This window comes from Orbicella faveolata, unplaced genomic scaffold (genome assembly GCF_042242905.1).
Source record: "Orbicella faveolata isolate gen_17 unplaced genomic scaffold, um_ofav_v1 contig_13, whole genome shotgun sequence".
In the NCBI taxonomy this organism is placed as follows: domain Eukaryota; kingdom Metazoa; phylum Cnidaria; class Anthozoa; order Scleractinia; family Merulinidae; genus Orbicella; species Orbicella faveolata.
In genome coordinates, this window is record NW_028301540.1 from 15,508,770 (window position 1) to 15,535,690 (window position 26,921).

General features: G+C 45.1%; 3 protein-coding genes and 3 pseudogenes across 3 annotated transcripts; 3 read left to right on the forward strand and 3 right to left on the reverse strand.

Annotated features, from left to right (window-relative positions):
* Positions 1-363: 363 nt before the first annotated feature.
* On the reverse strand, positions 364-3,457 carry LOC149115260 (uncharacterized). Its single transcript, XM_089284793.1, has one exon. The coding sequence runs from the start codon at positions 2,254-2,256 to the stop codon at positions 1,201-1,203; it is 1,056 nt and encodes a 351-aa protein (XP_089140919.1). The 5' UTR covers positions 2,257-3,457; the 3' UTR covers positions 364-1,200.
* Positions 3,458-7,072: 3,615 nt separating this feature from the next.
* On the forward strand, positions 7,073-9,876 carry LOC149115261 (uncharacterized; annotated as a pseudogene).
* A 3,281-nt stretch (positions 9,877-13,157) lies between these two features.
* On the reverse strand, positions 13,158-14,408 carry LOC149115262 (uncharacterized). The gene has a single exon (XM_089284795.1). The coding sequence runs from the start codon at positions 14,406-14,408 to the stop codon at positions 13,158-13,160; it is 1,251 nt and encodes a 416-aa protein (XP_089140921.1).
* Positions 14,409-14,797: 389 nt separating this feature from the next.
* On the forward strand, positions 14,798-16,928 carry LOC149115263 (uncharacterized). Its single transcript, XM_089284794.1, has one exon. The coding sequence runs from the start codon at positions 15,257-15,259 to the stop codon at positions 16,712-16,714; it is 1,458 nt and encodes a 485-aa protein (XP_089140920.1). The 5' UTR covers positions 14,798-15,256; the 3' UTR covers positions 16,715-16,928.
* A 3,585-nt stretch (positions 16,929-20,513) lies between these two features.
* LOC149115264 (uncharacterized) lies at positions 20,514-24,604 on the reverse strand (annotated as a pseudogene).
* Positions 22,576-23,484, forward strand: LOC149115265 (uncharacterized; annotated as a pseudogene).
* Positions 24,605-26,921: the final 2,317 nt, after the last annotated feature.

Here is a 26,921-nt window from a genome sequence, read left to right on the forward strand (position 1 = left end):
CGCGTGCGTTAACTCTTTTGACAACTTTTAACACTTATTGTAGGTCGATAACAACTGTTATTAAACTCCCTATACATTCAGACCTTACAAATAATAATGCCAAATACCGCAATTACACTCCATCTCAACTCAATGAACTTCTTAAGCTTTTACTTATTCTTATGAGTAAATTTGCGCCTTAAATTTCACCGCGCGGTTTTGAACTTCTTGTCAACAACAAACCAAGGAAATATCATCACAGCAAATTATCGCCTTTATCTTTATTTTAAATATATTTTAAAACTGTGAATTTTTCATTTACCCCAAACATTGCCTTCACTGTCGGCAGATCAAATCGTTCCAGTCAATAGAAAACATCAAACATGCGGTAAATCATCTTTAATTACTGCTAGTTTAATTTATTACAGCTATTAGCATTAAAAGCAATCACTAGACTATAGAAGTAACAACTTGACTTACTGTCTCGAATCTCTGTTTCTGGCAAACACTTGAAAAAACCACACCAAATCATTAAAATGAGACCTAAGGGCTAACTTTGTTGTTCAGTAGGTATTTCATTAGCTGTTTTTCATCGACTGAAAGATTTCTCACTCGCACAAAATGCGACGACTATTAAAACAATAACCCAACAAAATGATATCTTGTTGCCAATCTCGTCAGACCTGAACAAACACATCTTGTTACAACAGCAAGTATTTTGAAGTTAGGTGATCGCGTGATATCGGCCTGACAATACTGTTTCGTTTCCCTAGAAACGAAACAGGTAACAGGAAAAAAGCCAATTTTGGACATAACAATACTTGAGTCAATAGACTGATTTCCGTTCTGATGTAACATTCATCAAATGTGGAGAGCAAATCCATTCATTGTGTTCATAGTAACGACAAAATCTAAATACAGATAACCACGCGAATTCGTGTAAAAAATGTATGTGAACATTCAGTTTCTACAACTTAACATACCCATACGCCCTGAACCTGAATAGCTATGACTAGATACTGCGTATATCAAAAAGCTAAATACGAATACATAGTGTATGTCAGGGAATTATGTAGGAGAGCCAAATTCAACTAGATAAAGCGAAATTACTACAAAATTCCAAAACACTTCGTGGCCTAATTAACAAACACAATTCTGACTAATAAAGTTCACCCGTTTCACACTTAACAGAAGAATTCTGAGACGCGCACCGATTCAGCCTTACTTTGCATGACTATAGTAAATTGCTGGTTCATCAGGTGGTTTTGAATCTTCGGTAATCTCCAGGTTAGGGCTGAAAAGGTTCTTCTTCTGGCCAAACCCCATTTGATACTGCCAAATGTACACCTCAGAGCGGGGCGGGATATGCAGGTTAAGGGTTTCGGATTCTTCAGTGATGTTACTCCATTGTTGCTGCTCTGTGTTAACGCTCTTTCCACCATACTGGACTTTGAGGCTAAACTGATATTTGGAGATGGCCTCACTCAAAAGACCGCTTTGGTACTGTGCTCCCGCCTCGATGGACCAGTTGTGCTCTATGGAGGACATTTCACTCCTTGTGAAGCCAACGGTTTTCGTGATGGTTGTTTTCCAGTCGACTGTAACGTCGGTTTCATTTGCAAAAGATTTGATATTATGCCAATAACCAAACGCTTTTCCGTCGGTTTGAGCTATGCCGCCAGGTATAAAGTTGAGGACTGACTCGTGAACGCTGAAAGTGGCTGGGTTTTCGTCGAGATTCATGTTGGTGCTTCTGTGGTAAGGGACACTCCATTCGCCTGCTTGCTTCAAACAGTAGACATAATCAGTCGTACCCCAGAAGTAGAGACCATCACGGAACGCTTCGTGGATGCTATATTCAACGGCACCCTTGTCAGTGTTCATGTTCTCCACTCGTCGATAGACGCCCTTGTCGGCAAATACGATGTAGTAATTGCCAAACGCAGAGTAGTAGTGGCTTCCTCCACGACAGTTGGGATGAAGACTGTACACCACAGCATCTTTGTCTTCATTCATGTTGGTAACTCTACGATATTCGTTCCCTTTAATGATGTAGTACTGATCTTCGGTGGCCAAGTAGTGATCGCCCCACTGACAAGCTGGACTTAAGGAGTAAATCTTGATATCATTCCCTTCATGGAAATTTGCGCTTCTCATATAGACGCCAAGATCTGAACGAATGATATAATAGTCGTGCTTAGTACCACAAAAGTCGATTCCTCTGGCCTCCTCCGCACTCTTCGGCACGATCTCTGGATAATCTGGAAGGTTAGACATGACTTGAACTCAGTGTCTGCAGCTGAAGTTAGCCTTTCTTGTTGAGCACTTGCGAAGCAAGCAAACCTCGGGGCGTTGATTGTGAAAGTGAATACAGCAAGCTAATTCATGTATTGATATACTGTGACTTCCTTGTCGTAAAACCGCGCCCATGTCTCGTACCAGTCCCCTTCTTCTCTTAGGTCTCTCAGACATGGCTAATTTCGGTAGAACAACAGATCTCAAGGGGTCGGGGGGTAGGTGGTTGGGGGCGGAGGCATTTATCCCAAACACATTATTTTAATCATTCTAGTTAATTGATCTCTCATTACTGTCGCACAAACATGGCTCATGGCTTCTTATTCAATGCCCAGCTAAACGAAGATTTACTAGCATTCTTTAAAAAAATTGTTTGGCCGGTCATTTAGTGTTTTTGCTACTTTGACCAGCTGCCAGTCATTCAGCCACTTTTACCACACAACGAGAACTTTATTTTACCAGGCAAATACGTAAATTTGTCGCGAATGTTACAACTCAAGAAGCTTGGAAGCCAGCTCGATTGGTTTTACCGGAACAGTGCGACCTAAACAAACAAAAAAAAAAACAATGAAACATTTAGCGTTACAAGAACTGGGCCCCCGCGGCCCAGTTGATATCGAAAGAAAAGAGCAAAAAACGTTTCTCTGAAGCAGCGCTAGCCAAAATCACAGCAACCCAATACCTCTCCATAGACGGGCGAAAAAATTCTAACCCAGCGATAAATTTATCATGTCCGATTCGCACCACTTGCCAACTAAACTTCAGCAGCACAGGGGTTTTTTTGATTGTTACATGAAACGTGCATAACTGCTTACAGCTTCGAACACTCTATGTAGAAAAGTATGCTTTTAGAAATAAACTTTTCGTTGAGAGAGGAGACTGTTACTTATCTGATAACAATGAAACAAGGAAATATCATCCACAGGATAATATCGCCATTGTGTTACATCTTTTTACCCCAAACATTACCTTTGCTGTCGGGACATGAGTTCGTTCCAGTTAATTGAAAACGTCAAACACGCTGTAATTATCTTTAATTACTGCTGGTTTCTTGAAACTATTAGCATCAAAAAGCAATCACTAGACGATAGAAGTAGCAACTTGACGTACTGTCTCGAATCTCTGTTTCTGCTAAACACTTGAGAAAGCACACCAAATCATTAAAATGAGACCTAAGGGCTTACTTTGTTGTTCAGTACGCATTTCACTAGCTTTCTTTGACCGACTGAAAGATTTGTCACTCGCACAAAATGCAACGACTGAATCGATAAGCCAACAAAATGACTTCATATTCCTAATCTCGTCAGACCTGAACAAACACATCTTGTGCAACAGTGGGAATATTTCTTAATAAGTACCAGGACGACTCTCAAACAGCGAAACATTATTTCATTGTGTAAAAAGTAAGTTCGTTGTGAAATTACAACCCAAGAAGCTTAAAAGCCAGCCACTGACAAAGCCAAAGATTAAACTTTTAGCAAGTGTTTTGAGGTTACGCGATCGCGCGATCGGTTTCACAATACTGTTTAATTACTGTTTCGTTTCCTTAGCAACAGGCAACAGGAAAAAAAACAATTTTGGGCATAACAATACGTGAATCAACAGATTGATTTCGGCTAATAAGCTGTTGACTTTTAAAATGTAATTTTGATTAAACATTCATCAAATGTGGAAAGTAAATCTACTCATTATGTTCATAGTGACGACAAGATCTAAATACAGTCGAACTGTAGCCACCCTCACTTCATGCAAGGAAAGAATAGGAGAATCCACACTCTTTCAAGCGATCAATACTTAAAACAAGGTTCAGTACCAACTTGTAACTTAACGGTATAATGTAGGTAACATTGTGTAAAAGTACTGTGCAATAAATTGCTCCCTCCTCTTCTACGGTATACAGCGCTGTATTTCTATGACTTACAGTTCACAACAAAATATCTCATTCCGTCATTTCGCAGTTGTTACGTTCAGGATGGCCGCTTAATACAGGTAAAATAACAAAGAAAGACAAACATAGGACTGCTACAGGGTGGCCGCGGCCGCTTATTAGAGGTGGCTGCCTAATACAGGTAACAAATACAGCGTTTGTATGAGCGAAAAATCGGGACTTTGAAAACTGGCCGCTTAATAGAGGGTGGCCGCTTAATACGGGGCCGTTATATACAGGTTTGATTGTACAAATAACTACTCGAATTTGTGTAAAACAAACATGAACAGTCCTGCGCGATGAACTTTCTACAACTTAACATATTCATCAGTGCCCACTTAAACCCGAATAGCTCGCTGAAAATAGTCGCCAACCATTATAAAGCCGTTTTTGGGACCCTCTAAAATTTTCACGAGATTGTCAAAGCCTATGAAGTTGAAGGAGGGATGTTTTAAAGAATAGCAATGAATTTGTGTTTGATTTTTATCGCAAAGGAATGCTTCTCTTTTCGACTACAGCATGGTGATACTGACAATATCTGGATAGCAGAGTGTATTATCGTTTGTCTCACGATGTAGTCACTTGAGATGTAGATCGCGACGTTTCGACTGCTTAGTGCTGGTCTTCTTCAGGCGATAAGGTCGACTGATTGCACGGTATCATTTATATCACAAAGGTCGGCTGTGATTGGTGCATTTCGATCCTCCTATTGTTCCATTGTTCCGGCGAGTAGCTGTTCCCTCAGTGGTCCGCTGTTGTACCGTTCTCCTGTTGTTGTGTTTCTTGATCGTGGGTATCCATGCTTAAGGAATTTCAATTCCACTATCCCTGTTGATGTTATTAGGGTGAAGTCTTACGTGAATAGCTTCCTTGACCCTACGTGTGTACCAGTGAGGATCTCGATCAATAAACTTGACCTCATTCCAGATAGGATAGTGGCCGGTCTCGTGGGTGTGTTTAGAAACGGCGGAGGTCTGGGTACGGGCGAGTCGTATATCCTTGTCGTGTTCTTTGATCCTCTCCTGCATAGATCTCGCTGTTTCCCCAAATGCGCGTGGCTGATGCGGGGCCGGAAAGAAAGCTGTGGAAAGCGGTGTGTGGGGACCTTGTGCAAGCAGCACAACTACCAGCTAAAGAAAGGGATAAGAATGCCGGCCCCATGTCGGGTCTGCGGGGTCGGGGTGCAGTGCGCCTACCGGTTATGCAGGGGCTGCGGAGGGAAAACTGTAAACCAGCGGCTAATGCGGAAGGGCAAAAAAGCGAAGAAAGATTTCGATCTCGTTCTGCTCGAGCTGAAGGCAACACAATTAGAGAAATGAGGATAAGTATTAAACCGCAAGGAACAATGGCTTCCAATGACCAAAGGTTTGAAGAAAGACTGGGAGAAGAACTTGCAAAAATCGATCCAGAAACGTTGCAGTATTTTAACCAATTACTTGCGGAAAACGCACCAGCCGTTAGAAAGCTTGTCGAGAACGTGATGGATGAACCTATTTCCCAAGAAACGTAGAAGCGTTTGCAAAAACCTTTACTTCCAAAACCTTACCAACCAAGACCCCCTCCACGGCAAAGAAAGGGGAGAAAAAATCAAGAGCTTCTGAAGGAGTACGACCCCTTTCCTGCGCAGAACATCCGAACAGTGACAGACTACCAGAATGAGATTCTGTACCTGTTCGATGATGTAACGCATGAGGGGGAAGAGAGTAAAGGACGGCGTTATATTCGATGGCACTTCATCAGAGGTCTGGGAAAAAACCTCACACCAGACTTTATGGAGAAGATATGAGAAAACGTAAGTACGTCTTTTTATCTGAGGCATGTTTTCTCGTATCAGTTGCGCAACATTGAGGATGGAACGGTGATTATTTACTACACAATCAAGGGCTCACCTTGGATTAACAGACTGGAAGATGCGGAAGAATGGCTCACCCCCAGGAAAAAAGTCGCCTTGAGCTTGAAAGTGTTGAAAGGTCGAATACAAAGTGGGTGTTTGAAAGCTTTTTCAACGCTGACCTGAAGGTTGTGATTGACAGGCAGCCATTGGTTGGAACAGGCCCGTTACCGGACTGGCTGCGCAACCTTGCCCATAGCCGGGCAATGGTGGCGTTGGACACGTATTACGACAACCTGTGCCTATGGCGGTGCATCGCTGTGCACCGAGGAGCGCGCCCAGATCGGTGCACAAAAGAGGCAAGAAGCTTGGCCCAGAGTTTCTACAAACTCGAATCCATACCTGCAAACTTCGCAAAAACGTCTCTAGATGAGTTGGACAAGGTGGAAGCCACAGCCGTCGCATCTTGGCTCGGAATACGTGTCTACGAGCCTGAGCGTTTAGAAGACGGTGAAGTGGTATGGCATCTCAGAGTAAACGCGAATCCCAAACTGAAAAACATTCTGACAATCGGTATCTACGAAGGGCACGCTTTCCTGATAAAAGACATCACAAAGCTGGCGAAAACCTATGAATGCACTCATTGCCGTCAGAGATTCACACAAGCTTAAAGTCTCAAACGGCATTTCCAAACCTGCAGTGCAGGAAAAACGGCAATCTATTACCCGGGGGGGGGGGAAGTCGAAGCCCCGCAGACAGCTTTCGAGAAAGTGATGTACCCAAACAGCACAACATCTAGACAAGCGCTGCTGTGGCTGGAGCGAGAAGCGAAGCAACGGGGTATCCACATTCATCATGCAATGTGCGGGCATGGGGGCGAGAGATGGCTTCCGCGAGAAGGTGGGAAAATGAAGAGCTCGCCTGTCGACGGGTACAACCACGAAACGAGGACGGTGTTCTAATACCACGGCTGCCCTTTCCACGGATGCCCAAAATGTTTCCCACGCTATCGAGAACAGATGATTCTCAACAACGGTAAAACCCCTGAACAACTGTACCAAGCCACCCTGAACCGTACCGCATTTCTGCGGAAGATCGGCTACGAAGTAATCGAGGCATGGTCTTGCGAAGTTGGGCATCTTAAGGGGGAACTTCCGAGGACGGAAACGAAAACTTACCAGCACGCAACCTTGTACGATTTCGAGTCGTATGGCGATAAAAACTATCGGAAAGAGCCGACAGGAGCGTTAACGATAGAAAACGCGCACGTGCCAATCTCGGTTAGTATCGGCGACACTCTTGAAAGAGAGCCCACCCACATCTGTGAAAGAGACCCCGCGGAGTTGGTCCACAAGTTTATGAAAGAGTTACATAGACGCGGAAAAAACATCCAGGACCAGGTGCGAGCGGAGTTTGTGCCAGAAGACATGCACCTGCTACCAAAAGAGCAGCAGCAAAAATCTACGAATGGTGCAACCAGGTTCCTGTCTTAGGGTTCAACTCAGGCAGTAACGACCTGAATCTGATCAAAAACCACTTCGCCAGCACTCTTGCTGAAGTATCAAAAAAAGTCAGAGTGGCGAAAAAGGGGAACAAAACCATGTTCTTACTCACCTGGGGGGCCCGTTTCCTCGATATCATCAACTACCTCGGCCCGGGGACGAGCTACGACAAATGGGTGAAAGCCTACGGATGCAAGGCAGTGAAATCGTGGTTTCCCTACGAATGGTTTGACACCCCCGAAAAGCTTGATTACCCCGGGCTCCCAAAATACGAGGACTGGTATTCGAAGCTAAAGGGCGAATACGTTCTCACGCGGGATGAATGGTAGGGATGCCAGCGAGTGTTCAAAGACAAGGGCATGCGCACCTTCGCAGACTGGCTGCGTTACTACAACAATCTCGATGTGGCTCCCGGCCTTGAGGCTCTGGAAAAGATGAGAAACTTCTACACTGAGAAGGGGATAGACATTCTGAAAGACGCTGTGAGCATCCCAGGCGTGAGTTTGCACTACTTGCTCCGGGAGCGGTTGAGCGGGGCGCAGATCTTTACAGCCCGGGCGAAGAAGCGTATGAGATGCTGAAAGAAGCTGTTGTTGGGGGGCCGAGCCTGGTTTTCACAAGGTACCACGAAGCTGGTGTCACGAGGATAAGGTCTCATCAAATATCAGAACCGCGTCTTTACAAAAAAATCATCGGTTTAGACGCCAACGCTCTTTATCTTTCTACCATGCTCAAAGACATGCCTTGCGGGAAGGAAAATGTCAAGCACTACAGAGGCGCGTTCCAAGCGGAGGCGGCCCCTATACTAACGCACATACTCAAAGAAGGAAAATGGTTTGGATTTGGCGAAGTCGACATCGTGATTCCAGAGCGCTCGCATCCCAAGTTCGATGAGATGTATCCTTTCTTCTACAACAAACAGGTGCCTGCCAAAGCTGTGCCGCAACATATGGCCGATTACTTGGAAAGAACGGGCAGAAATCGCGGAGACGGAAAAAAACTTGTGGGAGCGCTGTCTGCAGAACGGATGTTGGTGTACGCCCCTCTGCTGTTGTGGTACGTGAACCACGGGGCGGTAATCACGAGGGTTTACAGAACAATCGACTACAAACCGGCCAAGATCTTTCCCTGGTTCGTGGAGCAGGTGACGGAGGCGCGCCGGTCAGGAGACGTGGACGAAAGCAAGGCGTTGCTCGCTGAAGTGTTCAAACTTCTGGGAAACAGCGCGTACGGGAAGCTTATTGAAGCTTTGGAGCGGCAAACAAATGTGATTTACACCAAAGACGAGAAGGTGGTCGACAGAGCCTTGCGGAGCGCGTATTTCTCTGATCTTGAAGAGGTCGGGCAGGCGTATGAGTTGGAAAGCCGGAAGCCCCGGGTCACAATCAGAAGGCCGTTTCATATTGGAATCGCCGTCTACCAGCTGGCGAAGCTGCGGATGCTGGAGTTCTATTACGACTTTCTCGACAGGTATATCGACAGAAGAGATTTTGAGCTGATCCAGATGGACACGGACAGCAACTACATTGCAATCTCCGGCGAGCGGCTCGAAGACATTGTCCGGCCAGAGCTGAAGCAAGAGTTCGAGGCGGAAAAAAATCAGTGGCTGGCTTGGGACAAGTGGAGCGGCCGGACCCCAGGCCTCTTCAAACTTGAGTTCGAGGGCAGCCGGATGATCGCGCTCTGCTCGAGGTGCTATTACGCCGACGAAGGAGAGGGCGAAAAAAAAAGAAGTTTAGCACGAAGGGCATGTCAAAGAAGCAGAACGAGATAACGTGGCAGCGTTTTAAGGAAGCGCTGGAAGGCAGCAAAGACACGGCAACCAACAGAGGTTTCAGGATGCGGGACGGGCACATGCTCACTTACGAGCAGCAGAAGCTGGGGCTGAGCGCTTATTACGACAAGCGGTGGGTGCTGCCTGATGGGATACATACCGAACCAATCGAATTTCACCTTTAGTTCACGTCAGCCGGAGGAAGAGTAGTGTTTGGAGGGACAACCAGCAACTCTTCACGTACGAAGCCGCGCTTGGGACCGTCGCGCAGATAGTAGAGAACGGGTTGATCCGGTTTTGTGAAAGATCTTTCAATGCTGTAAACTTTCAAAGACCGGGCTGGTAGAGATAACGAACTTGGACAAGAGAGGGAAGTATTTTTTCGCTTTTTCCAACAAGCCTTGAATAAGGTGTCGAAGGCCTTGCATAAACAGATTTTTCTTTGATGGCAACGGCGGGTTTCTTGCCGATAAGGCTTGTGACCTCGTTGTTCAAAGCCGAAACAACTTCAGGAAGTCTTTTTACCCAGGCAGTGGACCGCTGGCCCTCAGAGAGTCGCATTTTCGCGGCGTACTGGTGGCCGAACAAGCGCTCAGCGAGGGTGCGGTTGAAACGTTCAACAATGGCCTGGTCGCGGTGAATGTCAGCGCGCCCGCGCCGGATATATGTTTCGTGCTTTTCCATCTTCTTTGTGACAGCGCCCATGAATTCGCGCCCGGGGTCAACCTGCAGCATTTCAGGCCATTTGAGAGGCCCGCGCTTGTATATCTTTTGAAAGGCCTGGGCGACCTCATCAGAATTTTTCGAAGTCAGGGGTTTGGCCTCCTTGTAGCGGCTGGCCACGTCGACAACGGTCAGCGCATATTTGAAAACATTGCGGCCACGAGGTAGCTTGTCGTGCGGCAGAAAAAGAAGGTCCGCCTGATGGACCTTGTTGGGTGTTGGAACGTCGAATTTCGGCCGAGGAATTCGCCTCGGCGCGGGGAGGAATATCTGCCAGAGCGCTTGCTTGATCAGCCACTTTTTTGCGGTTTCTTCAGGTACCTTGGCGGCCTCGGCTAATTTTTGGATCGCGGCGATTCCTTTCCAGTAGCCCCCGGGGCCATGGTATATCTTTGCGAGTTTGGCGTCCATACCGTTACTATAAGTAAGGCGTAAAAAAGTTTAAAGGAACCGGAAGGCTGCGTAGCCCAGAGCGAGCACCCCGGCGCCCACGAACATGAGTTCACCATTTTTTTGCTGCTCGCTCGGCTGATAGAAATCTGAGAACTTGGGCTCTTTGGGGGGTATCATTTGTTCGTCAGGATGCGCCTGGTTGTAGAGTTTGAAGGCATAGTCAGTGTTGGTGAAGTTCTGCTTGGCCTCCGCCTTTATTTGCGCGTTGGTCGCAATCCAGTCGAGAAGATGGGTGCGGTCGCGCGTTTATTTGGCGTAAGCCGCTTGATAAGCCTCGAGAACTTTGTCATGGCGCTTTTTTTCTTCAAGCGCAGCTTTGTCGCCCCCGCCAAGCGCCCTCGCCAGATAATTGCCACCGATAAAAGCCGTGGCGTTCAACACAGCCCCACCAACCATAATCGCGATGCTCGCCATGGTGCTATATTGCAGAGTCTTTTTTTCAAATCATTAATTTCAGACGCTGTCAGGAAGGATTTTTTGATCCTCGAGGTACTTTTTGAGCGCAATGCTGCCCGCCATGACGGCGGTGAACTGCACGTAATTCATCGCGCTGCTGCTGGGATCAGAAGTAAAATTCTCTTTTACAACCTTTTTTGCGGCCCAGCCGATGCCAGCGGCTAAGCCAGTGAGAGTAGCGGCGTCTATGATGGTCTTAACAAGCTTGTTGTCGGACATGATAGCGGTTGATATAAGTAAAAACAAAAGTTTAAAATAAATTAATCTGTCTTTTCTTCTTCATCCTCGTCATCCTCGCCATCCTCGCCATAGTATGCGGCGGCCAAAATATCGCGGATTTTATCTCCTTCTTCATCTTTTTCAAACAATGTTGCACGCAAAAGATCGCGGACTGTATGAAAAATCTTTACGTTGAAGTCGTACCATAACAGCCCAATACCAAAAATTGCTGCTGAAGAGATACGAATTTGGGGAACGTCAACTTTCTTCATGTTTATCTACTACAGGTGAAAGTTTAAATCATTTTTTTCAAACCTTTTGTCTGTGTCGCGCGAGCAGGTTCTGGCTCAACACGCGCGGGCTCAGGCGCGGGCTCCGGTGTTTTTTTGGCGAATGCGGTCTTGAGCTCTTCACGTTTGTAATAAATCCCGACAAGTGAAACGACTATGCTGGCAACAGCAAGCCATTGGGTGGTGCTGAGGTCGATATTTTTTTCTCCGCTGCAGTTTGAGCTTTCGCCTTCTGTAGTCGGGGCTGGCTCGGGGGCCGCTGTTGTGGCTTTCGCCTTGTTGCTTGCCATATAAGCCTCAGCTGCTTTTTTCTGTTGCTCCCGGGCCAGCCGCGTTCTTTCAGCAACCATTTTTCCAGCGGCCACACGCTTGGGATTTTTTACGCGCTGCGTTGACGTTGTTGTAGTCGGAGTTGTCGCTTGCTGTGTGACATCGACGGCAGGTGCGCTCTCGGATTGTTCGGTTGACATGATGAGCAAATATAATAATGCTTAAAAATTCACTCAGGATTTTTCTGCAATCACTCAGCGGTTGTTGAGGATTGCTCTTCCGATTTTACTTCGGCCTTTTTCTCCAAATGTGAGTTAAAATCAACATGTTTTGTGGTGATCAGCGCCGCGTTGGCCGCAGCAAGAAACCGGCCGCACTTCAAAGCAAGGTTGCCGGCCAGATTGGAGAGCTCTTTGTTTATGATGTAGTCGTTTCTGAGTTCTTTTTGGTAAGCGTCGATGTCTTTGATGTTGACGGTCATTCCGACCACTTTGGATACAAGAAAAATAAAGCTGTCGATCAGGCTTTCTGTTGTCTTTGAGCCCACGTACGTCTCGTAGCGTTTGGTGTATTTCTCGACCTCTTTGTCGCTCAGGCGCTTCACCTGCTCGTGGGTTAACTGCACTCCGATGGCCTCTTTGGCTTTGCCTGTAGACACCAGCACGGCCAGCTGCTCACGAAGAGCAGGAGTGTCAGGTCTGGGGGCGGTTGGAACAAGGTCACCCGCTACAACACTCGACGGCTCAGGCTCGGGTTGAAGTAGGTTCATAACTTCTGCTAACGCGGCCTCTTCTTCAGCCATTGTTCAAGGCTATATACAGCTTCCATTTTTTTTTTTATTCAAAATAACTTCACCCCGTAGGTGTGGCGAAGCGAGAACACGAGATAAGAGAACTTTCGCTCTTTCAGCTTTGAAACCAGACCTTTGTACTCATCCTGAGAGAGTTCGCCGGCGTAATCATCAAAAATGGCTTTCGTGGTCTTGGCCGAGGGGGTGTAAAAGAGAACGATCGTCGCCACGTTCTCCCGGAAGGAAGATGTTATGCCGGTCATCTTCTGAGTCAGCACCCAAACGCTGATGCCCGTATGTCGAGCAGAAAAGGCGAGATTCACCAGCTCGCCTGTACGCCCTTTCACATCTTTGGAGGCTGCGCAGTCATCGAGTATTATGAGCGTGTTGGCGCCCTCGAAAAGCCATCTCACGAGCTTCAACCACTTTTCCACGTCGTGCTGCTCACACATTATCACATCCATTTTTGGATCATTTTCACCAATTCTGTGGTAGGTCTTGTTGTGCGCGAATGTCGGGCAGATGAGCACGATGTAGTCGAACTTGAAGCGGAAAGGGCCGTAGATCTGGTCCAACACAAACCTTGATTTGCCTGAATTCGTCGGCCCCACAATGAGAGCGTTGAAGGGTATCTTGCTTGGGTCCATATTAAAACTGTACAGATTCTAGCTGTCTTTCCATAAGGTTGAACTGGGAGTCGGAGATTACGAATACATGGCATTTCACGTCGCCTGAGCCTTCGGCTTTCCGCTCAATTTCCAGCTGGACCTCGTCTGTACTGTTCACAATGCGGGTGCCGCTGCCGTACATCGACTGGTCCGCCATGGAGCGCATGTCAATCACAAGCCCGAACTTATCACCGGTGTAAAACTTTGTCGCATTCATGTGCTCGGTTTTATTTTTTTCTTCCACAAAGAAGCGGTGGGCCTCTTCCCACATGTCCTTGCCTTCGATGCCGTCGTTGAAAAGCATGTTGGGCGAGCCGTTGACCGTGACGCTGACTTTCGTCAGAGCCGGGAAAATGAATTTTTCTGAATCTCTGTCGCCCGCAGTATACGGCTCTACAAACAGGAGGAGGAGGGCTTTTAGTGACCTTCTTTGGGCGTTGACTTTGATGTTGATTCTCGTGTCAGTTCCTTTTTTGAAAGACACCTCTTTGTCATGCATCACGTGGTCGTAAGTGAACTCTTTGCCGCTGGAGTAAACGCTGTGTGCCTCGTCCGCCAGAGTCTTGCTGCGGATAATTTCGTACTCGAGCTGGATGTTGGTCAGCTTGTATTTCAGCTGGGTTGTGTGGGAGCCTCTGACCACATGTATAGCTTTAGCAAGTTTTACATCGAACGTGAGGTCGTTGTAAAGGGCTTGGGGGTAGAAAACACCGGGGTTGGTTAAAATCTGGTGGTCAAGCCTGATCCGGTACTTGCTTCCGTGTACCTCGTTCAGCTTGTTTTCAGCGTCGACGCCCGAGGTTTTCTTGTCTCCCGCGCCTGAGCGGATCTTGCATAGATCCTCGCTCTGAATCCCTTCGCGGAGCATGTTGTCTCGCTTTTCCTGCGAAAGGAAAAGGTCTTCGAAAGTTTTGTAGATGTCATAGCCAACCGTGTCTTGCAGGATAGTGCCTGCAAACTTCACGACCAGCCTGTCAACGAGCGCCCGCGTGACGTTCTGAACAAGGAAGTTGTTGGCGTGCCCTCCAGAAATGTCGATGTCAAAGCGAAGCGCTAGCGAGCTCGGCACCAGAACCTCGTTCTCGTTCAGCTTGGGCACGGAAACATACAGCTTATCCCCGGGGTTGGCTTCGGAGCGGATAAAGGTGATTCGCTTGACCGCGCGCTCGGCCTGCATGGCGTGTAATGTCTTTTCGTTGTAAGTTGGGCTAAGGTTCTCTGGCACTGACATTGTGTATTAATACACCGGCGATTATTTTTCTAATTTAAAAAATAACAGGCTTGCAGGCTCGTGTCATGTTGATTAATTCACCTTCACATTTCATTACCGAGCTTAAAATTCACCATCTTTATTAACTTATCACTACTCACGATGAATTCGATAGCGTTGATCCTAACAGTATGCAGGACACCTATCATATATGAACTCAGTTAAATGACCTTGCTCTCCATGAGTTCTCGTAGCTCAGTGGATAGAGCGCCCGCCCGGTGTTCGGGAGGTCATGGGTTCGATTCCTGTCGGGGACTCAGAATTTTTCTTTGTCCCACGCTCGTGTCATGTTGATTAATTCACCTTCACATTTCATTACCGAGCTTAAAATTCACCATCTTTATTAACTTATCACTACTCACGATGAATTCGATAGCGTTGATCCTAACAGTATGCAAGACACCTATCATATATGAACTCAGTTAAATGACCTTGCTCTCCATGAGTTCTCGTAGCTCAGTGGATAGAGCGCCCGCCCGGTGTTCGGGAGGTCATGGGTTCGATTCCTGTCGGGGACTCAGAATTTTTCTTTGTCCCACGCTCGTGTCATGTTGATTAATTCACCTTCACATTTCATTACCGAGCTTAAAATTCACCATCTTTATTAACTTATCACTACTCACGATGAATTCGATAGCGTTGATCCTAGCAGTATGGAGGACACCTATCATATATGAACTCAGTTAAATGACCTCGCTCTCCATGAGTTCTCGTAGCTCAGTGGATAGAGCGCCCGCCCGGTGTTCGGGAGGTCATGGGTTCGATTCCTGTCGGGGACTCAGAATTTTTCTTTGTCCCACGCTCGTGTCATGTTGATTAATTCACCTTCACAATATATCGCTATGTCGGAAGGCGGCGAATTTGGTTACAAAGACACGGACCTTGATAACCGGATTAACCAGAACGATGATGATGATGACGAACAAGAGGTTAACAGAACCAAACCTTTTGACCCAGGTGCGGCATCCACTCCCTACCAACCCGGCGCCCCCTACAACGAGGGCGTACAAACGGAAATGAGTACTTTTCGTCACGAGCAGTCCGGCCTGCCTGACACTTCTTATGCCGAGACATCATTCATTGTTGGAGAAAATATCCCTTTGCTCGAGCCTTTCATACATAACGAGGACAAACCGGCCATGCTTGAAAGGGCAAAAGAAAAAATCAAAAGTTGGTTCCCGAAGGTAGACTTCAAAAAATTGGGCCCAATTGGTTTCAGCAAAAAAGGTAGTCAAACTGAGATCGTTTCATTTGGCCCAAGGGGAGGTGAGTCTAAAATTTTCAAGATTGGCGACCAAGGGTTACAAAAAGGTTTCACAGACGCGAAAAAAGCAGCTCTGGGGCCAAGAGCTGAAAACATCATAGCTGAAGACCGCGACACCATCAGAGAACAACGCCAAAGACAGATAGAGGCAGAGAGACAACTACGCCAGGCGGAAACACTCGCTTCGCAAAGAGAAGAAGAAAAGAAAGAAATCGAAGTTCTGAGAGGTAAAATCGGGAAAACTAATGCTCAGATTGATGCCATTCAGGATAATCATGGTTCGAATCTTGAAAGTGAAGCAGAGCTGCGTAGGCTGAAAGAACTGAAAAAGAACTATCAAAGCGATTTTGAAAACAAGAAAAAAGAATTGGACTCGCTTACAAAAAAAGTACAAGAAATAGATAAATTGAAAGCAAAGCTTGAAAGAATCAAGACCTTGCGCGCACAAAAAGAAAGTGAAACAAACGCCATGGAAGAAAGGCTCAACCAAACAAAACCGTTGGACGACCTGAAAGAGCAGGAAAGCGAGCTGCAGCGCCAAAACGAGGAAGACCAGGCAATCATTCAAGATGAGAATGCCTCGCCCTCCGTCAAAGAAGCCGCAGAAGGCAGAGTGGCAGGAAGAAACGAGGAGATCGCGCGTTTGCAAACTCAGATTGCGGAAAGGGAAAGGGGGCGGCCTCTCATGGAAAGGGTCAAAGAGATCTTCCAAAAATATGGCGTGACGTTGACCGCTTTTCCTAACGCCGCCGGGACCACAATCGGAGCTGTCATCGGGGCCCTCACCAGAGGTTTGAAAGCCACCGGCAAAGCTTTGGGAAATGGCCTCAAAGATATTGCCGCGAAACTTGGTTCTCTGCTGCCCGGGCTGATTGGCTCGGTTGTGAGCTTTCTATTCAAAGCCGCCGGCCAATTCGTCGGGTTTCTGGCCGAGCACACCTGGCTGCTCATTCTTGCCGCGGTGGCCTTTTTGTTCGAAAAATATCTTAATAAGCGGCGTTAACTTTACCGCCAAGCCATGAACAGCAAAGCCGAGAATCCTACTACGCCAACAATGACAGCTGTTTTGTTTATTTCGTGTTGCGATGTTTCATCTGGAGCCTTGGGCTCTATTTTTTGTGCCGTCGGCTGTGCTTGCTGAGTTTCGGTAGAAGCTGATTTCCTTGATTCGGCTGTTGCGGCTTTGTGTATCGGGTTGGACGGATGGCTGTTGGGCGGGTTAATTTTTGACGAGCCGCCTGCCATTAGTTTGAGCGCAGCTTTTTTTGTCTCCGGGTTTACCTCGTTGTTCACCCCAAGTTTCATCCCGGAGACCGCCTGTTTCAGCTTGTTGTTGTAACCGATTGTGCTTTCGGTGTTTATTATCATTTGCGCGGGCATGAACCAGGCTATGGGGGCTACAGCAAGATTGAGCCTGACCTTCGCTTGATCCACCGCAAGCTGGTACCTTTGTACGCTCTTGGCCAGGTCGGGCTGTCTGATCGCGCCTTCCATCAGCACCAGGAACTCGCTTTGGGCTTCTTTCGCCCGGCCGCCAGAGCCGAGAATGCTGCTGCGGACGTTGACTTGCGCGCCCAGGACGCAGTAAACGAAAGCCTCGATTGACTGGTTGATTCTCGACAACCCCACCTGCCTCAAACCGTATGCTGTGTTTGGCGCGAACCAGTCATACTGGGCCACGGCATAAGGTTCAATGAAAGAAAGCAGATTTCCTTTGCTTGCCGCACCGCCTTCATCACTGAATTTATAGAACCCTCTTGGATAAGCGGTTCCTGTTTTCAACGGCCCGTGCCCTGTCACGCCAATGTATACACTTCCCAAGCCGTGCTTTTTCCCTTGTGTGAAGCGAAAATCGCTCGAGGGATCAATGCCGAACTCGTCGCATATCCTTTTGTACGAAGCAACGTCCTAATGATTGTTCATTTGGCTGAACGTCGGGTCTCCGGGCAAAGCGTTTATGCTCTGAATACCTCCTAGCTGGTACAAAATGCGCCTGACCGTGAAATACACGTGGAAGATATAAAAGCTCTTATCTGCGGGGGGAGATTCATCCCGCTGTCAAAGATTTCGCGAGAAACTCCGCAACCTTGTGTCGCGCAGAAAACCGCGAAGTTGAGCTGTTGCGGCCAATATTTCATGTCTGGCCCTCCTAACCAGTGTTTTGATTCGGTTCCAGAAGTGTGCCTGAGTTTGATTTCTTGAAATATTTCTCTGAATTTTGTTGTGAAATATTGCCCAGGCGTGACGTAGATTTTTATTTCGGCGTTGAATATTTTCTTCAAGCTTGGCGCTTTACCGTCGAAAGGTACCGCAGGGATGGGCAAGGAAACTTTTGAACCAAGTGGCGACAATTGGTAAGGAAAACCCCCGCTGTCTCCCAAACCGAGCGCCTGTTTCATTTCCGCGCTCCAATACCGCCTGTCTGAGCCGAAGACCCTTTGAAACGAGCCTTCGCTTTCTTTGAAAAACACCTCTGCTGTTGCGTTATTTTTCTCGTCGATGCTTTCTTGTGAAACGAACCGGCTTTTGTCCGCTTTTGGAAAGTGGTTTAAAAAATTTGTCCACGACTTTTTCTTGGCGGCATCTGCTTTTTTCACAAACTCAGGATCTTTCCACAAATTCGCCATTGTATTTGAACACAATTTTGTTTGTTAAATATAAAAATGGTTGTTCTCACTATTGTCACACAAAAGAATGGAGAGACTATCTATTTTGAAGAGCCGATACCGAAAGTACATTTCATGAAACTCATTTCTTGTAGTTTATTCAACAGCTGGGACACTTTGAAAAAAGAAGGTTCAGCCTCCTTGGGAGATAAAGACAAAGATAGAGCTTTGTCAATTAGTAAATTACTCCCAGGGTATTATGATTTAGAAAGCCTGGCAAAAGAAATAGAAGTTCTGTTCGCAAAATATAGTTATAAGTTGGAAACAGAAATAAATCAACCTGCTGGCCGGCTTATAATAAAAAATTTTGGGGTTGGGACAAAGCCGATTGAACTTGATCGCGATTTAGCCGGTTTGCTTGGTATTGGGCGAAAGTTGAAGACTATAACATTCGTAAAACGGATTACATCTCTAACGACATATTTTATTCATTGTAATTTGATCGACGAAGAAAAGAATCTGTTCAATGGCAAAAAGTCGGATGTCTTAGCCCTGTTCGATGTGAAAGGGAAGCCTTTTTAAAAGGTAAGCTACCACGGTTCTCCGGAACAGGTTTTGCGAGACTGTTCTACAGAAGAGTTTATAAATACCATCACCATTAGCGTAAAGACGAAAATGGCGAACTCTTTGATTTCAAAGCTTCCCGCTTCTTTTTGAATTAGAGTTAAATTAAATTTCTTTATACACGCAATGTCTTCAGCAAATCTGTTACCTCCAAGCGCGCCGCCTGCCGAGCCTCTCTATCCAGTACTGGCGTCGTCTTCTGAAAATTTCCGCTTGCAAAAGATCAACGAGATTTCCAACACTTTGGACCGTGAGGTCGGCTACTATCGCCTCGTTGCTAAAAAATACAAACGGACGAGAAAGTTCGTTAATTGGAGTGCCGCCGGCTCCAGTGTTCTCTCGGCAGCTTTTTCCAGCGCTAGTTTTGGCTCCGCCCTCTCTTTGGTTGGCCTGCCGGTAACAGTTCCTTTAGGCGGCGCTGGGGGGTGTTTCGCTCTCGTTTCTTCGGGGCTGATAATCGCCAGCAAAAAACTTGAGTCGAAAATAAAAAAACATCAAGAGATTACCACGCTCGCCGTTGCCAAGCGGGATACAATCAACAGACTGCTCTCCAAAGCTTTGAACAACAACGAAGTGTCTTCCCACGAGTTTGACACCATCCTTTCCGAGTTTCAGCAGTATAACGCTCTAAAGGAACAAGTCCGAGCAAAACTACTTCGCCAGCCATCAAAGAGAAAGCTTCCTGATGTTGATGTACAGAAACTGGAGAAAGACATCCGCGGCAGACTTGAAGCAGAAATGATAAAAAAAATCACCAACCCTCCCGCTTCGAACTGACATTTAAAAACTCCCGGGTTTTCTTCCATGTTATTAAAAGATGATTGTGTGTTTCCACATGCTCTGCCTTTTCGTTCATGAAGAAATGTTTACTCCTGAGTGGCAAAAAGATGCTCGAGATATTACTCGCGAGATCGTCGCTGCAATGGTTGAGGCAAAATAGTAATCTTTGAATTTCTTGTTGAAGAGATGCGTATATTTGGTATTCTATGATGGATCGTGGACAAACTTTCGATGTTGTTGACACACCTCCACCCGACAAGCGCGACTGGCCATCTCTCGAAGACTTTCAAGAGCCAGAAGAAACGCTTAGATGGCGTGATATAAAAGTGGGGACGTACAGAGTCCTTGCATTGTACAACCAAGGTCGGAACAAATACGGACCTTCAGTTGTGTCAAAACTTGAAAAAGAGAACGGTTCAACCTTTTTAGTGTGGGCGCCGGTTTCGTTGTTTTATGCGATGGAAAAAAGAGAAAAAACAAACTTCATCTTGAATCTTGGTGCTAAATTGTCGGTAGAAACAGGCAATGTCTACTACGATTTCAAACTTTGTTGAAGAAACCCAGTCGACATCAGAAAACAGAGACCGCCGCCATTTTGTTTTGTTACAGTTGCTTTGACTGGCTAAAAAAAAAGGTTTTTCTCCCCCGTTTTTTCACCTGTTTTTTGTGACACTGCACGCGATCTCGATGATGTTTTCTTATGTCTCATGAAATTTAATAAAGGCTCGGTCGTACTCGTGGACGTCATAAATTGGGTATCCCAGATAGTGGAAAATGTTTTTTTTTTGTAGCAATCGTGGCAAAGACCGTTTTTTCCCCCGTACAGCAAAAAGGATCAAAATAATTTTTGCCGTACAAGTAGCATTTTTTGCAATGCAACACCTTTACAAGTTTTCCTGCTCTGGCGCAGTAAGGGCTTTCTTCTATTTCTTGATGCACTTTTTCTTTGATTTGTTTGATTTGTTTACTTTCTTGTGTGTTGCTTGACTCCGCGGTTGCCATGGTTCCTTGCGGTATAATACGTATCCTCATTTCTCTAATTGTGTTGCCTTCAGCTCGAGCAGAACGAGATCGAAATCCTTCTTCGCTTTTTTGCCCTTCCGCATTAGCCGCTGGTTTACAGTTTTCCCTCCACAGCCCCTGCATAACCGGTAGGCGCACTGCACCCCGACCCCGCAGACCCGACATGGGGCGGCATTCTTATCCCTTTCTTTAGCTGGTAGTTGTGCTGCTTGCACAAGGTCCCCACACACCGCTTTCCACAACTTTCTTTCCGGCCCCGCATCAGCCACGCGCATTTGTTTGTTGCTCGAAGCATCGCTTATGCTCGGACGGTATAACAGCGGGCTCGTTTGTTTCTAATTGGTGTCCCTTCCTCCCCGTTGTTTTAAGTAGTATATGGTGTAGTCGACAAATACTGTTTCAGAGAGGGACTCAGCAGTTCCCCGTTTTGCAACCCCCAGCTTTAACCGAAGCGAGCTTGCGAGCTTCGGTATTAAAGCTGGGGGTTGCAAAACGGGGAAATACTTCTCCTTCTGTGAAACGGTATTTGTCGACTACACCATATACTACTAGAACTAAACGTATAAGATCACATAAGGCACCCTGGATCAACTCAGACTTGAAGAAAGGTATGCGCGATCGTGACGCTGCCAAGAGAAAAGCTGTGAAGTCAAATGATCCATGCGATTGGGCAAAGTATAAAAAGCTGCGAAACTCAATAAATAATAGGATCAAAACTGCTAAGGCATCTTATTTTTCGAAAGCTTTTATGCAATTTGAGGGCAACTCTAAGAAAACTTGGCAAACAATTAATGAACTTACATCTCGCCGTAAAAGCAATGAGACTGTGAAAGAACTAAAAGTAAATGACGTTGTAATCAATAATTCTAGTGAAATTTCAGATACTTTTAATGACCATTTTTCAACAATCGGGCCCAGACTTGCCAATGAAATACCTCCAATAGGTCAAAATGATGATTCGAGCTACACTAACTTTATCACTTGTAACAACAAAACATTCCATTTCTGTCCAACTAGCGGTAATATTGTTTTTTCTCATCTAAACAAATTATCTAGATCTAAAGCAACAGGCCTTGATAACATTTCTGCTAGATTAATCCGTGAATGTGCTGATCTTATTTCGGTCTCTTTATCTGACTTCTGGTATATTTCCTGACGATCGGAAATGTGCTAGAGTTACTCCGTTGTTTAAGCAGGGTGAGCGATCTGATCTAAATAATTATCGACCAATTTCAGTCATTCCAGTAATTGCTAAGGTATTCGAGAGTATCGTGTATGACCAGCTATATAGCTTTCTAACTAAAGAGGACGTAATTTCTAAACAACAGTCGGGCTTTCGCGCATTGCATTCAACTGTTACTGCTCTATTAGAAGCTACCGATAGTTGGGCGTTTAATATCGATCGCGGAAATGTTAATGCTGTAGTTTTTCTCGATTTAAAAAAAGCGTTCGACACTGTTGATCATGAAATTCTTTTAACTAAAATGAACCTTTACGGAGTTCAAGGAATAGCTCTTGACTGGTTCAACTCATATTTAACTAGCCGTACACAACGATGTCTTGTTAATGGTTCTCTTTCTCAAACCTGTTCGCTAAAATGTGGGGTACCTCAAGGAACAATCCTAGGTCCCCTATTATTTCTTATTTACATTAACGCTTGCCCAACTGCTTATCATCATGTCAGCTTAGGATGTATGCTGATGACACCCACATCACATATGCGGGAGCTGATCTGAGCTCTATACAGTCTAATCTAAATCACGATCTAAGTAATTTAAACAAATGGCTTACTTCTAACAAGCTTACTTTAAACGCGACTAAAACTGAATTTATGTTGATTGGTTCCAGACAAAGATTGAGTACCCTTCCAGATACACTTGAGCTGTCAATTAATAATGTTCCAATAAATCGTGTCTCCTCAGTCAAATCGCTCGGTGTGTTGATCGACGAAAAACTTGGCAAACCCATATTGATAAATTGTCTAAAAAGATTGCATCTGGGATCGGTGCCATAAAACGAGTTAGGCCTTTTGTTCCACCAGCTACACTGCTTTATGTATACAGTGCTCTAATTCAACCTCATTTTGACTACTGCAATCTTGTCTGGGGTAATAGCGGTAAAACTTTGTCGGACAGGCTACAAAAGCTTCAGAACCGCGCCGCTCGCGTGTTAACTTCCTCTAGTTATGATACTGATGCCAAAGGTCTAATACGACAACTGGGTTGGAAAGATTTGTGTACCCAGCGTCAAATTCAGAAAGCCTTAATGGTATATAAATCTTTAAATGGCTTGGTTCCTGAATACCTATCGTCTAAATTTCTAAAACGTAGTGGAATGCGCTATTCTTTAAGGGATTCCAAAAACAAACTGGTTGTACCTCATCCACGAACTAACTATATGAAAAATAGCTTTAGTTACAGTGGTGCAACTCTCTGGAACAGCCTACCCTGCAATCTCAGGATGATAAAATCCTTTAATCAATTTAAAAGCAAAGTTAGACACGGCATTCATGGAAAACAGGATTAGTTTAATATTTAAATTAGGATTTACTACTTCAATTTTTATTAATTAGTATTTAGCATGGACTGTTTATTAGTAGTTTATTAGTATTAATTTATATATATATATATAACTTTAAATATTAGTATTACCTGATGATTTTTAACCGTGTATAAAGAAATGTTAAATAAATAAATAAATAAATAAATAGATGTTGTCATGCACATCTGTGGCTACACCATGAATGTATAACTTTGTATCCACGACTTCACTACAGACACTGAAATGTTTTACAAATTTACCACCGCTGTCAAACACCTTTAAGGTACAATCGTCGCGGTCCCCGATAATGAAATGTCCGCTGGAGTTTGTAGCAATACACACTGGCTCCTTCAGCTTGTGCTCCTCTTCACCCTCCTGACCAAATGACAATGTTACACAACACTGTTCTATGCCGTGCTTACGCAATACTTCAGTTAATCTTTGGTCGCGCAAAGGATCAACTTTGTCTTCTCCGACATCAACAGTAGGCCAAATCCAGGGATCTACGCCTTTATTGACTGTTTACGTGACATCGTAGACGACACGATTGACGTAGCAAACACTGGAAATGATTTGTCTGCGTTCGTGTTTACCAAACAAACCCAGCCCATACTCCCCCGAGGCCTTTCTTGAGCTGAACATCAAAACTATTCTGAACTGCTGACAAAGAGTTCAGTTCTTCAACGCAAATTCTACATGGTGATATGGCGTCCTCGGGATTGTCTAGTTTCTCTAGTATTGTCGCCATGACTCGATATTGCATTGCTAGAATACGGTCAGACGTTTCTAGAGCTTCATTACCAAAGGCTTCTGTTGCTTTTCTTCAAGAATCTTCGAATCTCTTCTTTGCGTCAGAAAGAGCCCTCGTAGCTGATTCATCCAGGTCAATAAGCTCCAACTTCTTCATTTCCTCGGCGAGAGAAAATGCTTCATCACAAGCTGCTTGTGTTGTTGACGCGCCTGGCTCGCTTCTGGACCTTGCCTTATCAGAAACGTCATACAAAAACCCGATTCCTTCCTCAAAGAAGCTAATACTCGCTAGCAATTCTTTCCTTGATAATCCATCCAACTTAGACTTGATATCATCGATTTCACGGACGATCAATCGACGGAATTTTTGTTCTGTTACATCGCCATCTTTCAGCTTCTCCGCTACCTTATCTCTGCCTTTATTCACAAGCAAGCCAATAGTCGCTTTAACCAGGGTTGTTACAATAGAAGACATTGTAAAACAGATATCAGAACTGCTGCGTGTTTAGCAGAAACGATGTTGGTGAAGGTTAGTGTCACGATTATTGAAAATATGACGTCAGCATCAGAAGCCCCGCTCAATGGAACGTAACTTCGTATTTTGGATTGGAATTTCAATTGTCAGTTCTTTTTATTGGTTTTGCTCTAATATTCAGTAAATTTAATAGTCAATCTGAAGCCAAAATAGTGATAAATTACGGCATTAGCTAAGAAATAGGATGGACTTATCAGCCTTTATTTTGATTTACTGCATTTCAGTCAGAGTGCTCCCCAGTCCTAAATGTACATCAGGATCGTCTTATGTTCCTTGGAGTGACCTCTGATAGAAAAGATACTACTTGGGTCGATAAACAGGAAATGTGACGATATACACAATCCACCGTTTACGAGCACTCTCTCTTGTCTCTCTTACAGTGGCGGTCCAGACCTTGAGCTAAGGGGGCGGGGCGGGGGGGGGGTGGTGGTATCCAGACCTTGAGCTAAGGGGGTGGCCCGTTTTTTGTTTTTTTGCTTGCCCTGTCGGCTATTCTTTCTTGTGCGGTTTTTTTTTACCCAAAATAAGAAGGGGGGCGGGGGGAGAGCCCGGGCCCTCCGTCCCCCCTCCCCTGGATCCGCCACTGTATTATATTGATTATCGGCAAGAGAACGATACGTGATATTAGGCAAGTTATCTCAGTCGCATTTAATTTTACGGCCAGAAAATTCCGGATTTATCGTCATGACATGATGCACTTATGCGAATATTTTGATATTTAAAGAGGTTTAAAAGACAGAAAACCTCTGAAACGGTCTTTAAATGCTAGATATAACCACTTACTTTAAATTTTGAGATAATGTATTTGACATTGCAAATCCTGTAATAGAGTTCGTTTGGTTACAGTTTGTTATTCATCATTCTATTAACATGTTCAAGTTTTGTATCTGATTACTTGTACAATAAATTGTTTGTTGCGTTTCATCAATTCGACTCCATCAATCGCACAGCGTAAGGGCTTGGGGAATAAACGAAAAACTAGACCAAATCGAACATGAGGAAGGAATAAAGATTATTTTTGTTTTATTCCCCCAAGTCTCGCAGCCAAGTTAGAATTTTATCACATCAAAATTGGCTTATTGATAACCTTGGCGTATACCCAGATATAGCCTGTGAACAGGCTCTGGCTTGAAGGGTCTGACCGCAGCTGGAAGGGCCGAGAGGAAACTGGATGAGAGTGAAGTGGCCGAGGAGGGAATGGGGTGCGGGTTGGGGCGTCTCCCCTCCTCTCTCTCTCCTCCCCTCTCTTCTCTCCGCTTTCATCCCGCTTTCCATCCTCGATTAGAGAGCCTTTTCACGGGCTTACCCAGATACTCTTTTAACTTCAATTATGTAGGACTATTATATGGTACTACGCATCTGCAACTTTTATTAATTCTTCAATTCCTTCCATCGATCTCGCTCGGACTGCCCAACCTTTGTTATTACCAGTATAGCAAATAACTATTTGGGGTTTCTTATACCTCAGGTGTAAGGTGAAACACCTAAATATGACGGGGTGTTTAAAATTCTTAACGTATTACAAGCTGCTAATTCAAGATAGAAGAACTGAGAACATATCCATGAAAAAAGGAAGAAAAATTTCAATTATTTTCACTCTGTAATGACTGTAATGTACCGGTCGACGCGAATTAAACTTCAACAATCCCGCTTCCGGCCAACCCCAAAATAAAAAGTGCGCGAATTTCTCCAAGTCCCCTCCCCTCCATCCCTTCCATTTGGTTTCAAATTCCCGCCCCCCTCCCCACCCCACCCCTGCGCTCAGCGACGAGTCAAATGCCCGGGGTATGTCCGGGGACGGGGAGTCGATGTTTCTATGTGATCAATTACGTAATTTTCTGGCTGAAATTTTATCTTTTCTGAATCTGTTTATTCTGATGTCCGAATGTTTGCAAGTGTCGTTTGAGGTTACGATAACTGCGTGTAGCAGACGCGAAAAGTCTCTTTTCGTTCCCATACATTCTCGGTAATTTTGTCGACAAACTTTTTTCTTCCGAATTCGGTTTCTTCTAGTGTTACAATCTTTGCATGCGTTAGTTATTGAGCGTTGCAAAGTATGGACACGCAGGGTTACTACATTGGCGGATAGCAAACAGAAAACGTAGTAATTGTATTGTCCTTGTATTTTTGCCAAAATTTTCCCTTTTTTTCGAATGTGGCGCGCGCGTGCGTTAACTCTTTTGACAACTTTTAACACTTATTGTAGGTCGATAACAACTGTTATTAAACTCCCTATACATTCAGACCTTACAAATAATAATGCCAAATACCGCAATTACACTCCATCTCAACTCAATGAACTTCTTAAGCTTTTACTTATTCTTATGAGTAAATTTGCGCCTTAAATTTCA

Bases quoted from the DNA above. Each gene is read 5' to 3' on its own strand.
- LOC149115260 (XM_089284793.1), bottom strand. From the start codon at position 2,256: ATGTCTAACCTTCCAGATTATCCAGAGATCGTGCCGAAGAGTGCGGAG.
- LOC149115262 (XM_089284795.1), bottom strand. From the start codon at position 14,408: ATGTCAGTGCCAGAGAACCTTAGCCCAACTTACAACGAAAAGACATTA.
- LOC149115263 (XM_089284794.1), top strand. From the start codon at position 15,257: ATGTTGATTAATTCACCTTCACAATATATCGCTATGTCGGAAGGCGGC.